This window comes from Perca flavescens, chromosome 12 (genome assembly GCF_004354835.1).
Source record: "Perca flavescens isolate YP-PL-M2 chromosome 12, PFLA_1.0, whole genome shotgun sequence".
Taxonomy (NCBI): Eukaryota; Metazoa; Chordata; class Actinopteri; order Perciformes; family Percidae; genus Perca; species Perca flavescens.
This window is the reverse complement of record NC_041342.1, coordinates 35558438-35575093: the sequence shown is the minus strand read 5'-3', so window position 1 is coordinate 35575093 and position 16656 is coordinate 35558438. Positions and strand designations below refer to the sequence as shown.

At 45.2% G+C, this 16656-nt stretch overlaps 2 protein-coding genes across 2 annotated transcripts in view; both read left to right on the top strand.

Annotated features, from left to right (window-relative positions):
- The first annotated feature begins 2559 nt into the window (after positions 1-2559).
- Positions 2560-12348, top strand: LOC114566066 (protein disulfide-isomerase TMX3-like). The gene is made up of 5 exons (XM_028594402.1): positions 2560-3104; positions 4906-4960; positions 8300-8342; positions 11623-11746; positions 12299-12348. The coding sequence occupies exons 1-5, from the start codon at positions 3071-3073 to the stop codon at positions 12346-12348; spliced, it is 306 nt and encodes a 101-aa protein (XP_028450203.1). The 5' UTR covers positions 2560-3070.
- Positions 12349-13473: 1125 nt separating this feature from the next.
- The window catches only part of LOC114565614 (protein disulfide-isomerase TMX3-like), a 30226-nt gene continuing 27043 nt past the window's right edge, over positions 13474-16656 (top strand). The window contains exon 1 of the mRNA XM_028593775.1: positions 13474-13534. Coding sequence (XP_028449576.1) covers positions 13509-13534 — 26 coding nt within the window. The 5' untranslated portion in view covers positions 13474-13508. The remainder of the gene's footprint in view (positions 13535-16656) is intronic.

The window sequence follows — 16656 nt, the reverse complement described above, 5'->3', positions numbered from 1 at the left end:
TGGTTTCAGGTGTGGTTACAGTTTTTCATAACGTCAAGCAGACGGCGTTCGCTGCGATCTGATATTAACGGCTGTTGACGTTACACTTCCTCTTAGACAAGCAGGCACAACGGTGGTTTCTATGTCCTGGTGACTGACTGATTTCTACAGCACCTTTCAGCTACAAGGCAGCTCAAAGTGCTTTACATGAAACATTAAAGAGCAGTTAAAAACAGGCTAAAATATAATATACAAATACAATAATAAACTAAATAAAATATATATATATATATATATATATATATATTATATATATATATATATATATTTATTTATTTATTTATTTTACTGACTTGACAGCGATGGGGCTGTCAGTTTACCTTCTATGTTGCATCTTCAAAAGTCACACTAAATTTGAAAGAGCACATTGTAATTTCTGCATCTATTCTCAAAGTATTTATTAGTAATACAGTGGAAATTAATAGAAATGTGAATATTTGATGTTGATTTACGGCGTGTGCCCTTAAGTTTTCTGGTTGTGCCCCTAAAGTTTTCCGTTGGGGGCCACTGGGCTCCTGGTGAAAAAGGTTAGTCTGGAGCTCTGGTATTTTGAATGCGCAAAACGTTTTGGACACGAGCAGAAATCTTGCTCAAAGATGTGAAATATTACAGTCTAGAGGTTTATTAATTACAATGAATTAATGTATCATTGAGGTGAATAATTATCATATGCACATTTAAGGAGGTTTCATCCCCAACATCGGTCAGGTGACTGAACTTCCTGTTTCCTGTCTCAGCATCAGGTAACTGAACTTCCTGTTTCCTGTCTCAGTATCCAGAAGAAGAGTCTGGACCTCCACGCTCGCCGCCATCACACGGGGCGAGGCGTTTCCATGCCAACAGTGTGAGTACTCGAGCCCGGACCGCCAGCTGCTGCTGCGCCACGTACGCAGACACCACGCCGCCACGCTGTGACATCACGCCACGCTGTGACATCACGCCACGCAGACATCACGCCACAGACAGCACGCCACGCCTGTGACATCACGCCGCCACGCAGCACGCCACGCTGTGACATCACTGTGACATCACGCTGTGACATCACGCCGTCCACGCCGCCACGCTGGGACATCACGCCACGCTGTGACATCACGACATCACGCAGCACACCGCTGTGACATCACGCCACGCTGTGACATCATGCCACGCTGGGACATCACGCTGTGACATCACGCCACGCAGCACGCGCGCCACGCTGTGACATCACGCCACGCTGTGACTGCACGACATCATCACCACGCTGTGACATCACGCCACGCAGCACGCCACGCTGGGACATCACGCCACGACATCACGCCACGCCAGACATGCCACGCTGTGACATCACGCCACGCTGGGACATCACACCACGCTGTGACATCACGCCACGCTGTGACATCACGCCACGCTGTGACATCACGCCGCCACGCAGCACGCCACGCTGTGACATCACGCCACGCTGTGACATCACGCCGCCACGCACATGACATCACGCCACGCTGTGACATCGCCGCCACGCCTGTGACATCACGCCGCCACGCAGCACGCCACGCTGTGACATCACGCCACGCTGTGACATCACGCCACGCTGTGACATCACGCCACGCTGTGACAGCACGCCACGCTGTGACAGCACGCCACGCTGTGACATCACGCCACGCTGTGACATCACGCCGCCACGCACGTGACATCACGCCACGCTGTGACATCACGGCGCCACGCTGTGACATCACGCCACGCTGTGACATCACGCCACGCTGTGACATCACGCCACGCTGTGACATCACCCCACGCTGTAACAGCACGCCACGCTGTGACATCACGCCGCCACGCAGCACGCCACGCTGTGACATCACGCCACGCTGTGACATCACCCCACGCTGTGACATCACGCTGTGACATCACGCCACGCTGGGACGCCATGACACACGCCACGCTGTGACATCACGCCACGCTGTGACATCACACCACCACGCAGCACGCCACGCTGTGACATCACCCCACGCCTGACATCACGCTGTGACATCACGCGCCTGTGACATCACGCCACGCTGTGACATCACATCACACCACCACGCCACGCTGTGACATCACGCCACGCTGTGACATCACCACGGAACACGCCACGCTCTGACATTGGGGGGGCTGCTCTGCCGACCTGCTGCCGACCTCACAGACTGTCTGAGGGTTTTCATTGGTCGTTTTTTATCTGCCAGATTTTTGGATGAAATATAAAATTTAACAAAACAAAAAGTCACACACAGGTAACAGAGACACACACACACACACACACACACACACACACACACACACACACAGACACACACACACACACACACACACACACACACACACACACACACACACACACACACACACACACACACACACACACACACACACACACACACACACACACACACACACACACACACACACAGACACACACACACACACACAGACACACACACACACACACACACACACACACACACACACACACACACACACACACACACACACACACACACACACACACACACACACACACACACACACACAGACAGACAGACAGACAGACAGACAGACAGACAGACAGACAGACAGCCCTGGGTTTCCATGCTACATTCTCTGGTTATTTCCTGTATTTCTTTTAATATTGTACAAGAAACTATAAAGATGTTTGTGGTTGGAGCTAATAGACCATGTGACCTGTAGAGAATCTGATTGGATGGGAACTTTAAACAGCTCCTGGCCATGTTGGCTGCTGACCAGTAAAGTTAATTTCGTTCCACTCTGATGTTTTCTAGTTGTACTTTACAATAGTTCAACCAATGGTTGCTGTTTTTAATGTTTTTTAATCTTTTTTTCATGGTTTTTTTGCTCGAAGCCTGTGTTGTGCCTCGAAGTCTGTGTTGTTTTTACTGACAATAAAGTTTCAGCGTATTGAATGCAGCCTGTTAATCCGTGAGATTAGCCCCTGTTAGCGGTTAGCAGATTAGCTGTGTGCTGTTAATCCGTCCCATGCTGCAGCTGCTCTTCATCAGTCAACATGTTGGACACAAGGAACACGCTGCTGCTCTCAGGTACGTCCCACACCAAACTCCACTCAGTTTTACACCGATTCTGAACCGCGCTCAGGCTCGTTACACACAGAAGGAACGCAGATTAAAATTAAGATTTCAGGTTTTAATGAGAAGGAACATTTCCCAACTGAAAGATGACTTAATGTCAGAACTACAGAGAAATGAATAAACTGAAGTTTAAACCTGAAAACATCCAGAGAGTTGATGTCACAAAATCAACCACTTTATGAAGGGAGTTTTGAATTGGGACAGAAAACCTGTCACAACAAACAGAAAGATGTTCTGAATCTGTAACCCCCTAAACTCCAGTTTGATTTTGGTTAATTTTGCAGACTTTCTATGCAATTATTTCTGTCTTTGTTCTGCAGCATTTTAACTGCCCACATGTATAATCATCCATCTTTTATTCATCAGAAACTCGTCTTTAAGTCTGACTATATAATTTGTCATAATTTTTGTGCCTTTGAAAGTCTGTAAATCCCTGAAAATACAAATAGACTTCTGAGGGTTTTAATGAGAACTACAATCTCTGACTGAAGGAGGATTTCATGTCAGAACTACAGAGAAATGTCCTTCACCAAACTCCATTCATTTTTACACTGACTCTGGGCCCACAACCCACCGCTTAGAGGGGCCCGGGAACGCAGATTAATGTTAAGATTATGGGTTTTATTGAGATCTGTCATCTCCGAGTGATGGATGATTTAATGTCAGAACCACAGAGAAATTAATAAACTGAAGTTTAAGCCTGAAAACATCCAGAGAGATGATGTCACAGAATCAACCGCTTTTGAATGGGAGTTTTGCATTGGGACAGAAACTGAAAGCTAACAGCCGGTGGTTCTGAATCTCTTAATCTGAAAAATGGATTAACATGTCAGAGAGTCGAGCTTTTAATCTGGCGGGACAGGGAGCAGCTTCCTGTATCTCACTAGATTCAATTTAACCTGATGACAGATCAATTAACTAATTACATACTTCATTCCTTTCTTCCCTTTTCCATCATTCCTTATTTATTCCTCCTTTCATTTCCTTCCCTCCTTCCTTCCTTTTCCTTTCCATCCTTGCCTCCTTTCTTTAATCCTTCTTCCCTTCTTCTCTTCCCTTCCTGTTAAAGGTACAGTACACAATTTTCTGTTTTTAGATTAACAGAAAAGGTTATTTTCTGCCCCGACATTATCCTTACAGAGATACTTCATTTCTTCCCTCCCTCCCTCCCTCCTTCTTTCTTTCCCTCCTTCCTTCCCTCCTTCCTTCCTTTCCTCCTTCTTCCCATCCCTCTCTCCTTCTTTCCTTCCTTCCCTCATTTCTTCCCTCCTTCTTTCCTTCCCTCCCTCCTTCCTTCCATCCCTCCTTCCCTCCCCCCTTGCCTCCTTCCCTCCTTCTTTCCTTCCCTCTTCCTTCCCTCCCTCCTTCCCTCCTTCCTTCTTTCCCTCCTTCTTTCCTTCCCTCCTTCCCTCCCCCTTCCCTCCTTCCCTCCTTCTTTCCTTCCCTCTTCCCTTCCCCCTTCCCTCCTTCCCTCCTTCCTTCTTTCCCTCCTTCTTTCCTTCCCTCCTTCCCTCCCCCCCTCCCTCCTTCCCTCCTTCTTTCCTTCTTTCCTTCCTCCCTCCCTCCCTTCTTTCCTTCTTTCCCTCCTTTTTTTTCCCTCCCTCCTTCCCTCCCCCCTTCCCTCCTTCCCTCCTTCTTTCCTTCCCTCTTTCTTCCCTCCCTCCTTCCCTCCCTCCTTCCCTCCCCCCTTCCCTCCCTCCTTCCCTCATCCTCTACTACTCAGAGTCTAAATGTGTCCTCTGTGTGTTTCCAGCGCTGCTGGTTCTGTCGGTGTCGGTGTCGGCCTTCGTGGAGGAACTCGATAATACGTAAGAACATAGATCCAACCAGGCAATCTGATTGGTCAACTAGACATTTAACACACACACACACACACACACACACACACACACACACACACCTAACCTTTAATTCACATAAACCTAAACAAGATTACTGACCTAAGGGAAGCTTGAGGCTCGGCTGTTGGTTTTATGAGTCTCCCCCACATTTTTAACCCTTAAAGCAGAGTTGGTTTTAACCCGGGGCAAGCCCTGCAGCACACAACCATCAACGTGGTTTATGCAATCAGGGGCAGGGCCTGACACAAACTGTATGTGGGGGAGACAAGAAATGCACTAAACTTAAGAATGAAACAACACCAGTATGTTTTAAATAAGGATGATGGCACAACTGGTTTACATTTTAAACTCCATGGTTCTCTAAATGTTCAAAGCATTATGGGCCTGGAGAGTAACAAGGCCTGGACCAGGGCTCAGCGTCGGCCAGCGGAGAGGAAGTGGATCCATCTTTTAAAAACCATAGACCCTACGGGTCTAAATGAAAAATATTAAAATGGATCCACTTCTCTTCTTAACCCAAGTTTTACAGGATATTTTTAGAAATATTTCCTCCCACTGCTCTGGTCTCCTCTCTCCCCAGGTTTTATCTGGACCTCCTCTGTAGCGCATTATACCCATCCTTTCTTTTCCTTTCCTTGCTTTTTCCATCTTTTTCTATTTTAAATGACTTTTCATTGTTTTATGGTTAATAACTATTTATTGCAAAATTGCAAATTGTTTTATTTTTTATATTTAATTCCTTTATGGCATGTTTTTTTCCATTTTTACTATTCTTTCCTTTCGGGGGTTTTAATCTATTCCTACAGAGGAGGTCCTACCCAATTCCTTGATTTTATTTATTTCAATAAATATTTTGAAAATGACTTCTTGGTCCTTTTATAACTTTTATTCTGTCTTATTTACATTTTAAGAATTTGATTGGATTTTTTTGTCTGTCACTAATATATAATTTATATTTATTATTATTATTATTATTATTATTATTATTATTTATTATTATTATTTTAATTTTATTATTACGAATTGAATTACTTGCCTCAAGATTTTAGCATAATTATACACATGCCATTGGTTTTATGCATTTTTTACTAACAGTGCTTTTATTTATATGATGTATTTTAAATTATTTATGTTATTTATTGTGTGGCAGTTTTTATTTACTTATTTTACTTACTTTTAACATAGCACTTATTATTAACCCTGAATGGTATGTGTATGGATATTTTTAACCTCAAGAGAAAGTAATGCAGACAGTATTTAATTTTTTAATTTAAATAACATGGTTTTAAGGTTATAATAGTTATATTTTATATTGCGACACCAGGCTCTTTTTATATTATTATATTTTTATAATTTTAATTATCACACAACTGTTTTTTTTTTTTTTTTTTTTTTATTTTTTGTTTTTAAATAATCTTCTGGGAGAGACACCGGAGTTGTTGTGGAGTTGACCTTTTATTTAAAGTTTTAAATTCCCGCTGTCCTGCCTTTCCAGGGGTTCTTTTAACCCCCTTTTAATATCTAAACCCCCTTTTTTAACAGCCCGTCATTTTTATTTAACCGAACCTGGTTTTTTAAGGAGTTCTTTAAAGTGTTTTTATTCACACCAGTGGTCCCCTTGTGCCTGTGCCCCTCGCAGTACCCATTCTGGGTGTTGTGTTTTAACCCAAACCTAACCTTAACCATCACAACTAAATGCCTAACCTTAACCCTAACCCTAACCTTAACCATCACAACTAAATGCCTAACCTTAACCCTTACCCTAACCTTAACCATCACAACTAAATGCCTAACCTTAACCCTTACCCTAACCTTAACCATCACAACTAAATGCCTAACCTTAACCCTTACCCTAACCTTAACCATCACAACTAAATGCCTAACCTTAACCCTTACCCTAACCATAACCATCACAACTAAATGCCTAACCTTAACCCTTACCCTAACCTTAACCATCACAACTAAATGCCTAACCTTAACCCTTAACCCCAAAACCATAACCATCACAACTAAATGCCTAACCTTAACCCTTACCCTAACCTTAACCCTGGATTTTAACTAAATGTTAACCTTAACCAGATAAACCCTCACCCTAACCATAACCTAATTCTAACCCTAATCCTAAAACCAAGTCTTAACCCTCAAACAGCCCTTTAAACTTGGTTGTCCAGCATCTTGGCCCCACAAAGCTGTCGGGACCCCACAAGTATACTGGACTCCTGGATTTTGGACCCCACGAATATAGTTAAATAAGCACACAGATAAACACACACACACACACAGACAGACACACAGACAGACACACAGACCCTGTTTACACGTACATGGTTATTTTTACAAACCGAGACATTTCCCTTCCTTTGTGCTCTTAGTTTGCACGTTTGCACGTAAATTGAGACAAACGGAAGTTTAGGCAGCCGAGAGAGAGAAAGAGGAAGTGATTGGTTGCTGTTGTTGCTATTTTCTGGATTCTGATTGGCTAAGGTGGGCTTGAGCTTCTCGTTACAGCGCCAGCTACAGGTGTGGAGTGCTCTTGGCTGCATATATACACGGGTTCATGGAAACAAACACTTCTCTGAAAACCGACAGCTGTGCACGATGTTATTTTAGAAAACAGAGGTTAAAATGTCTGTTTATGAAAATAGACGCCCAGACAGACAGACGAACACAGGGCAAGACATACAGGCAGACAGACAGACAGGCAGACATACAGGCAGACAGACAGACAGGCAGACAGACAGACAGGCAGACAGACAGGCAGACAGACAGACAGACAGGCAGGCAGACAGACAGGCAGACAGACAGACATACAGACAGGCAGACAGACAGGCAGACAGACAGGCAGACAGGCAGACATACAGGCAGACAGACAGGCAGACAGGCAGACATACAGGCAGACAGACAGGCAGACAGACAGGCAGACAGACAGGCAGACAGACAGGCAGGCAGACAGACAGACAGGCAGACAGGCAGACAGACAGGCAGACATACAGGCAGACATACAGGCAGACATACAGGCAGACATACAGGCAGACAGGCAGACAGACAGGCAGACAGACAGGCAGACAGACAGGCAGACAGGCAGACAGACAGGCAGACAGACAGGCAGACATACAGGCATACATACAGGCAGACATACAGGCATACATACAGGCAGACAGACAGGCAGGCAGACATACAGGCAGACAGGCAGACAGACAGGCAGGCAGACATACAGGCAGACAGACAGGCAGACATACAGGCAGACAGACAGATGTATATAAAGTGATCAGATTAAAGCTGTAAATGAGAGTTTTTGTGTTTCAGCTTCCTGAAGACTAAAGGAGACGATGAAATCTGGCTCATCGAGGTACCAACTCCTCCATCTCACTCCTCCATCTCACTCCTCCATCACACTCCTCCATCACACTCCTCCATCACACTCCTCCATCTCACTCCTCCATCACACTCCTCCATCTCACTCCTCCATCACACTCCTCCCTCACATCTCACTCCTCCATCTCACTCCTCCATCTCACTCCTCCATCACACTCCTCCCTCACATCTCACTCCTCCATCTCACTCCATCTCACTCCTCCATCTCACTCCTCCATCTCACTCCATCTCACTCCTCCATCTCACTCGTTCTCACTCCATCTCACTCCTCCATCTCACTCATTCTCACTCCGTCATCTCACTCCTTCATCTCACTTCTCCATCACATCTCACTCCATCTCACTCCTCCATCTCACTCCTTCATCTCACTCCTTCATCTCACTCCTCCATCACATCTCACTCCATCTCACTCCTCCATCTCACTCCTTCATCTCACTCCTTCATCTCACTCCATCTCACTCCTTCATCTCACTCCATCATATCTCACTCCTTCATCTCACTCCTCCATCTCACTCCATCTCACTCCTCCAACTCACTCCTTCATCTCACTCCATCACATCTCACTCCTTCATCTCACTCCTTCATCTCACTCCTCCATCTCACTCCTCCATCTCACTCCTTCATCTCACTCCTCCATCTCTCCTCCATCCATCTCATCTCATCTCCATCTCTCCTCCATCTCTCCTCCATCTCCATCTCACTCCTCCATCTCACTCCATCATCTCCTCCATCTCACTCCTCATCTCACTCCTTCATCTCACTCCTCCATCTCACTCCATCTCACTCCTCCATCTCACTCCTTCATCTCACTCCTCCATCTCACTCCTCCATCTCACTCCTCCATCATCTCCTCCTTCATCTCACTCCATCATCTCAGTCCTCCATCTCCTCCATCTCACTCCTCCATCTCATCCTCCATCTCCTCCATCTCATCTCCTCATCTCACTCCTCCATCTCACTCCTCCATCTCACTCCTCCATCTCATTCCTCCTTCATCTCACTCCTTCATCATCTCCTCCATCTCATCATCACTCCTCCATCTCACTCCTCCATCTCACTCCTCCATCTCCTCCATCTCCTCCTCCATCTCCTCCTCCATCTCACTCCTTCATCTCACTCCTCCATCTCTCCTCCATCTCACTCCTCCATCTCACTCCTTCATCCATCTCCTCCATCTCACTCCTCCATCTCTCCTCCATCTCACTCCTCCATCTCACTCCTTCATCTCACTCCATCTCACTCCATCTCCATCTCTCCATCTCACTCCATCTCACTCCATCTCACTCCTCCATCTCACTCCATCATCTCCTCCATCTCATCTCCTCCATCTCACTCCATCTGTCCCTCCATCTCACTCCTCCATCTCTCCTCCATCTCATCTCCTCCATCCTCCTCCATCTCACTCCTCCATCTCACTCCTCCATCTCACTCCTCCATCTCACTCCTCCATCTCACTCCTCCATCTCACTCCTTCATCTCACTCCATCACATCTCACTCCTCCATCTCACTCCTTCATCTCAGTCCTCCATCACATCTCACTCCTCCATCTCATTCCTCCATCTCACTCCTTCATCTCACTCCTACATCTCACTCCTTCATCTCACTCCTCCATCTCCTCACTCCTCCATCTCACTCCTTCCTCTCACCCCTCCATCACATCTCACTCCTCCATCTCGCTCCTCCATCTCACTCCTTCATCTCCATCTCACTCCTCCATCTCACTCCCATCTCACTCCTCCATCTCCCTCCATCTCTCCTCTCACTCCTTCATCTCACTCCTCCATCTCACTCTCCATCTCACTCCTCCATCTCTCATCTCCTCCATCTCTCACTCCTCCATCTCCTCCATCACATCTCATCTCTCCTCCATCTCATCCTCCATCTCTCCATCTCTCCATCTCATCCTTCATCTCCCATCTCACTCCTCCATCTCACTCCTCCATCTCACTCCTCCATCTCACTCCATCTCCTCCATCTCACTCCTCCATCTCACTCCTTCATCTCACTCCTCCATCTCACTCCTCCATCTCACTCCATCTCACTCCTCCATCTCACTCCTTCATCTCACTCCTCCATCCATCTCACTCCATCTCACTCCTTCCATCTCACTCCATCTCTCCTCCATCTCACTCCTCCATCTCACTCCTCCATCTCACTCCTCCATCTCACTCCTCCATCTCACTCCTTCTTCTCACTCCTCCATCTCACTCCATCTCACTCCTCCATCTCACTCCTTCATCTCACTCCATCCATCACATCTCACTCCTCCATCTCACTCCTTCATCTCAGTCCTCCATCACATCTCACTCCTCCATCTCATTCCTCCATCTCACTCCTTCATCTCACTCCTTCATCTCACTCCTACATCTCACTCCTACATCTCACTCCTTCATCTCACTCCATCACATCTCACTCCTCCATCTCACTCCTTCCTCTCACCCCTCCATCACATCTCACTCCTCCATCTCGCTCCTCCATCTCACTCCTTCATCTCACTCCTCCATCACATCTCACTCCTCCATCTCACTCCTTCATCTCACTCCTTCATCTCACTCCTCCATCTCACTCCTTCCTCCTTCATCTCACTCATTCATCTCATCTCTCCTTCATCTCATCTCCATCTCATCTCACTCCTTCATCTCTCCTTCTCCATCTCATCTCCTCCATCTCACTCCTTCATGTCATCTCCTTCATCTCACTCCATCTCACTCCATCTCTCCTCCTCCATCATCGCTCCTCCATCCATCTTCATGTCCTCCTTCCTTCATCTCCTCCATCTCACTCCTCCATCTCACTCCTCCATCTCACTCCTTCATCTCACTCCTTCATCTCACTCCTCCATCTCACTCCTTCATCTCACTCCTTCATCTCACTCCTTCATCTCACTCCATCTCACTCCTTCATCTCACTCCTTCATCTCATTCCTCCATCACATTAACAACAACAGACAGACAGACAGACCGACAGATAGATGAGTAAATATATAGTAATCTCTGTACTCTACGTGTAATATATAGTATTCTGTGTACTCTACGTGTAATATATAGTATTCCCTGTTCTCTATGTGTAATATATAGTATTCCCTGTGCTCTATGTGTAAATATGTAGTATTGACTGTATTCTGTGTGTAATATATAGTATTCCCTGTGCTCTATGTATAAATATATAGTATTCTGTGTACTCTGTGTGTAATATATAGTATCCTGTGTACTCTGTGTGTAATATATAGTATTCCCTGTGCTCTGTATTGCAGTTTTACGCCCCCTGGTGTACGGTCTGTGAACAGCTGGATCCCGTTTGGCATCAGATCGGATCAGAATTCAAAAGTCTCGGCTCGCCGGTCAACGTCGGCAAAACAGACGCCATGGAGAACAGCGGTCAGGAACCCTTTCAAAATAAAAGCATCTACATACAACTGTCAAAATAAAAGCATCTACATACAACCGTCAAAATAAAAGCATCAACATACAGCTGTCAAAATAAAAGCATCTACATACAACTGTCAAAATGAAAGCATCTACATACAACCGTCAAAATAAAAGCATTTACGTACAACCGTCAAAATAAAAGCATCTACGTACAACTGTCAAAATAAAAGCTTCAACATACAGCTGTCAAAATAAAAGCATCAACATACAACTGTCAGAATAAAAGCATCAACATATAACTATCAAAATAAAAGCATCTACATACAACTGTCAAAATAAAAGCATCAACGTACAACTGTCAAAATAAAAGCATCAACGTACAACTGTCAAAATAACAGCATATACATACAACTGTCAAAATAAAAGCATCTACATACAACTGTCAAAATAAAAGCATCAACATACAACTGTTAAAATAAAAGCATCAACATACAACTGTCAAAATGAAAGTATAAAAACATGACGTGAAGAGTTCAGAGCTGATGTTTTTTCTTTCTGCAGATTTGTCTAAAGAGTTCAAGATCCGAAATATTCCCACCATCATCATGTGAGTCCAACCTGTTGGTACCAGAGTTCAAAGTTCTTCTAAAGATCATCGGACTGTACACATCTGGATTATTGATTATTAATGTCTGCACTGAGCTGATAATGTTTATTTTGTTGAGATGGGTTAGGGTTCGACAAAACAACAAAAATCGACTACAAAAAACTACAACACAACAATGACAGAAAAGACAAATGACGGGTGGGCATAATTTTGGGTTCATTATTGGGGGGGGTGGACGGGGGGGATTAGGGGACACGTCTAAGAAAAGTGACAAAAACCTCAAAAAACGACAATGTCAAAAGGTGACGGGTGGTGATGGAGCAGTGGATATGACACATATCTTTGGTGTGGGAGATCTGGGTTAGAGTCCCCCTGCAGTACATCAACCCATGTGTCCCTGAGCAAGGCACTTAACCCCTAGTTGCTCCAGAGATGTGCAAAAGGTTCATTGAAAGTTAATTTCCAAAGGGGCGTCACCAACTGGCGCCGCTCGAATGCCTCTGGTTTCATTGGATAGTCCTTCAACCAATCAGACCAACCATTGGATAGTCCTTCAACCAATCAGACCAACCATTCTCAGTGGTTGTGATTGGTGTAGAGCCCGCCTCAATGGTTGTGATTGGTGTAAAGCCCGCCTCAACGGTTGTGATTGGTGTAAGGCCCTCCTCAACGGTTGTGATTGGTGTAAGGCCCTCCTCAACGGTTGTGATTGGTGTAGAGCCGCCTCAACGGTTGTGATTGGTGTAGAGCACTCCTCAACGGTTGTGATTGGTGTAAAGCCCGCCTCAACGGTTGTGATTGGTGTAGAGCCCACCTCAACAATTGTGATTGGTGTAAAGCCCTCCTCAGCGGTTGTGATTGGTGCCTAGATTTTGGGGACATTGGAAATGGGTTTGAATGGGCTCTTCTCCAAACTGACTTGCAGAGCAAATCTCAAATTTGCCGGAAGTTTGTCAGGGTTTACCCAGGCTAGTCTTCTTAATAAGCCGTGCATGTAATCGACCTTGATCAGGCTGAAGAACTGTCTGGTAAACAGCCATCGGTTGAGATGTAAACTTCTCTCCATGTTCTTCAGCGTTTGTGATTTATTTGAGCGTCTGTTCTCTGTTTTTCAGGTTGTGATTGAAGTATAATTATTCAGGACCCAAAACCAAAGATGGAATCATGGAGTTTGCTGATCGAGTCTCAGGGTGAGTAAACATTTACAGTAACAGCGGACACAGTCACAGTTTTAATGCACGCTGTAAGATGTTAAGTGTTTAAATGTATTCATCTAATAACAAATAACAACGTGATGACATATAAACTACAGACTGTACACAGACAACAGCCAGAAACAAGTTGAGGTCTGTCTTAATTTCCACAGTGTTAACATGGTTAGCATCGCAACCTGCTGGAAGTTAGAGAGAATGCAGCTTTAAGGAGTCTCCTCCTTCATGAATTCAGATAGAATACAGTTTTGAGGAGTCTCCTCCTGCAGGAATTCAGGTAAGGAGTCTCCCCCTGCAGGAATTCAAATAGAATACAGGTTTAAGGAGTCTCCCCCTGCTGGAATTCAAATAGAATACAGGTTTAAGGAGTCTCCCCTGCAGGAATTCAGGTAGAATACAGGTTTAAGGAGTCCCATGCAGGAATTCAGATAGAATACAGGTTTAATTGGAATTCAGATAGAATACAGGGGACAGTCTCCCCTGCAGGAATTGGGTAGAATACAGGTTCAAGGGTCTCTCCTGCATGAATCCAGATATATTGCAGGTTTAAGGAGTCTCCCAGCTGGAATTCAGATATAATGCAGGTTTAAGGAGTCTCCCCTGCAGGAATTCAGGTCAAATTTCCCCTGCAGGAATTCAGGTAGAATACAGGTTTAGTCTTCTTAATGGAATTCAGGTGAATACAGGTTAAGGAGTCTCCCCTTCATCAGGCTGAAGAAGGTTTGTCTCCCCTGCAGCCATCGGTTGAGATGTAAAGAATCCATGTTTTAAGGCGTCTCCCCTGCAAAAATTTATTTATTTGATACAGGTTTGTTCTCCCCTGCTGTTTTCAGGTTGAATAAAGGTGAAGTATAATTATTCAGGACCCAAAACCAAAGATGGAATTCAGGTAGAATACAGGTTTGGAGTTTCCCCTGCTGGAATTCAGGGAATACAGGAGTCTCCCCTGCTAATTCATGTAGAATACAGGTTTAAGGAGTCTCCCCTGCATGAATCCAGATATATTGCAGACACAGGAGTCTCCAGCTGGAATTCAGATAGAATACAGGTTTAAAGTGTCCCCTGCAGGAATTCAGGTAAAATAAGATGTTCAGGTAGAAAACAGGTTTAAATGTATTCATCTAATTAACAAGGTTTAACTCCCCTGGAATTGACATATAAGTCTCCCCTACAGACTGTAGAATACACAGACAACAGCCAGAAACAGGTTTGAGGTCTCCCCTGCAGGAATTCAGGTAGAATACAGGTTTAAGGTCTCCCCTGCAGGAATTCATGTAGAATACAGGTTTAAGGAGTCTCCCCCTGCAGGAATTCAGGTAGAATACAGGTTTAAGGAGTCTCCCCCTGCAGGAATTCAGGTAGAAAACAGGTTTAAGGAGTCTCCCCCTGCTGGAATTCATGTAGAATACAGGTTTAAGGAGTCTCCCCCTGCAGGAATTCAGGTAGAATACAGGTTTAAGGAGTCTCCCCCTGCTGGAAATCAGATAGAATACAGGTTTAAGGAGTCTCCCCCTGCTGGAATTCAGGTAGAATACAGGTTTAAGGAGTCTCCCCCTGCAGGAATTCAGGTAGAATACAGGTTTAAGGAGTCTCCCCCTGCTGGAATTCAGGTAGAATACAGGTTTAAGGAGTCTCCCCCTGCAGGAATTCAGGTAGAATACAGGTTTAAGGAGTCTCCCCCTGCAGGAATTCATGTAGAATACAGGTTTAAGGAGTCTCCCCATGCAGGAATTCAGATAGAATACAGGTTTAAGCAGTCTCCCCCTGCAGGAATTCAGGTAGAATACAGGTTCAAGGAGTCTCTCCCTGCATGAATCCAGATATATTGCAGGTTTAAGGAGTCTCCCGCAGCTGGAATTCAGATATAATGCAGGTTTAAGGAGTCTCCCCCTGCAGGAATTCAGGTAGAATACAGGTTTAAGGAGTCTCCCCCTGCAGGAATTCAGGTAGAATACAGGTTTAAGGAGTCTTCCCCTGCTGGAATTCAGGTAGAATACAGGTTTAAGGAGTCTCCCCCTGCAGGAATTCAGGTAGAATACAGGTTTAAGGAGTCTCCCCCTGCAGGAATTCAGGTAGAATACAGGTTTAAGGAGTCTCCCCCTGCTGGAATTCAGGTAGAATACAGGTTTAAGGAGTCTCCCCCTGCAGGAATTCAGGTAGAATACAGGTTTAAGGAGTCTCCCCCTGCAGGAATTCAGGTAGAATACAGGTTTAAGGAGTCTCCCTCTGCAGGAATTCAGGTAGAATACAGGTTTAAGGAGTCTCCCCCTGCTGGAATTCAGGTAGAATACAGGTTTAAGGAGTCTCCCCCTGCTGGAATTCAGGTAGAATACAGGTTTAAGGAGTCTCCCCCTGCAGGAATTCAGGTAGAATACAGGTTCAAGGAGTCTCCCCCTGCTGGAATTCATGTAGAATACAGGTTTAAGGAGTCTCCCCCTGCATGAATCCAGATATATTGCAGGTTTAAGGAGTCTCCCGCAGCTGGAATTCAGATAGAATACAGGTTTAAGGAGTGTCCCCCTGCAGGAATTCAGGTAAAATACAGGTTTAAGGAGTCTCCCCCTGCAGGAATTCAGGTAGAAAACAGGTTTAAGGAGTCTCCCGCTGCTGGAATTCATGTAGAATACAGGTTTAAGGAGTCTCCCCCTGCAGGAATTCAGGTAGAATACAGGTTTAAGGAGTCTCCCCCTGCTGGAAATCAGGTAGAATACAGGTTTAAGGGTCTCCCCTGCTGGAATTCAGGTAGAATACAGGTTTAAGGAGTCTCCCCCTGCAGGAATTCAGGTAGAATACAGGTTTAAGGAGTCTCCCCTGCAGGAATTCAGGTAGAAAACAGGTTTAAGGAGTCTCCCCTGCAGGAATTCAGGTAGAATACAGGTTTAAGGAGTCTCCCCTGCAGGAATTCAGGTAGAAAACAGGTTTAAGGAGTCTCCCCTGCTGGAATTCATGTAGAATACAGGTTTAAGGAGTCTCCCCTGCAGGAATTCAGGTAGAATACAGGTTTAAGGAGTCTCCCCTGCTGGAATTCAGATAGAATACAGGTTTAAGGAGTCTCCCCCTGCTGGAATTCAGGTAGAATACAGGTTTAAGGAGTCTCCCCC

What these genes read in the sequence shown, in the direction of transcription:
- LOC114566066 (XM_028594402.1), top strand. Translation starts at nt 3,071, where the DNA reads ATGTTGGACACAAGGAACACGCTGCTGCTCTCAG. An exon ending in GAACACGCTGCTGCTCTCAG is followed by an intron (nt 3,105 to 4,905) that starts GTACGTCCCACA and finishes GTGTGTTTCCAG; the next exon opens with CGCTGCTGGTTCTGTCGGTG. An exon ending in ATGAAATCTGGCTCATCGAG is followed by an intron (nt 8,343 to 11,622) that starts GTACCAACTCCT and finishes TCTGTATTGCAG; the next exon opens with TTTTACGCCCCCTGGTGTAC.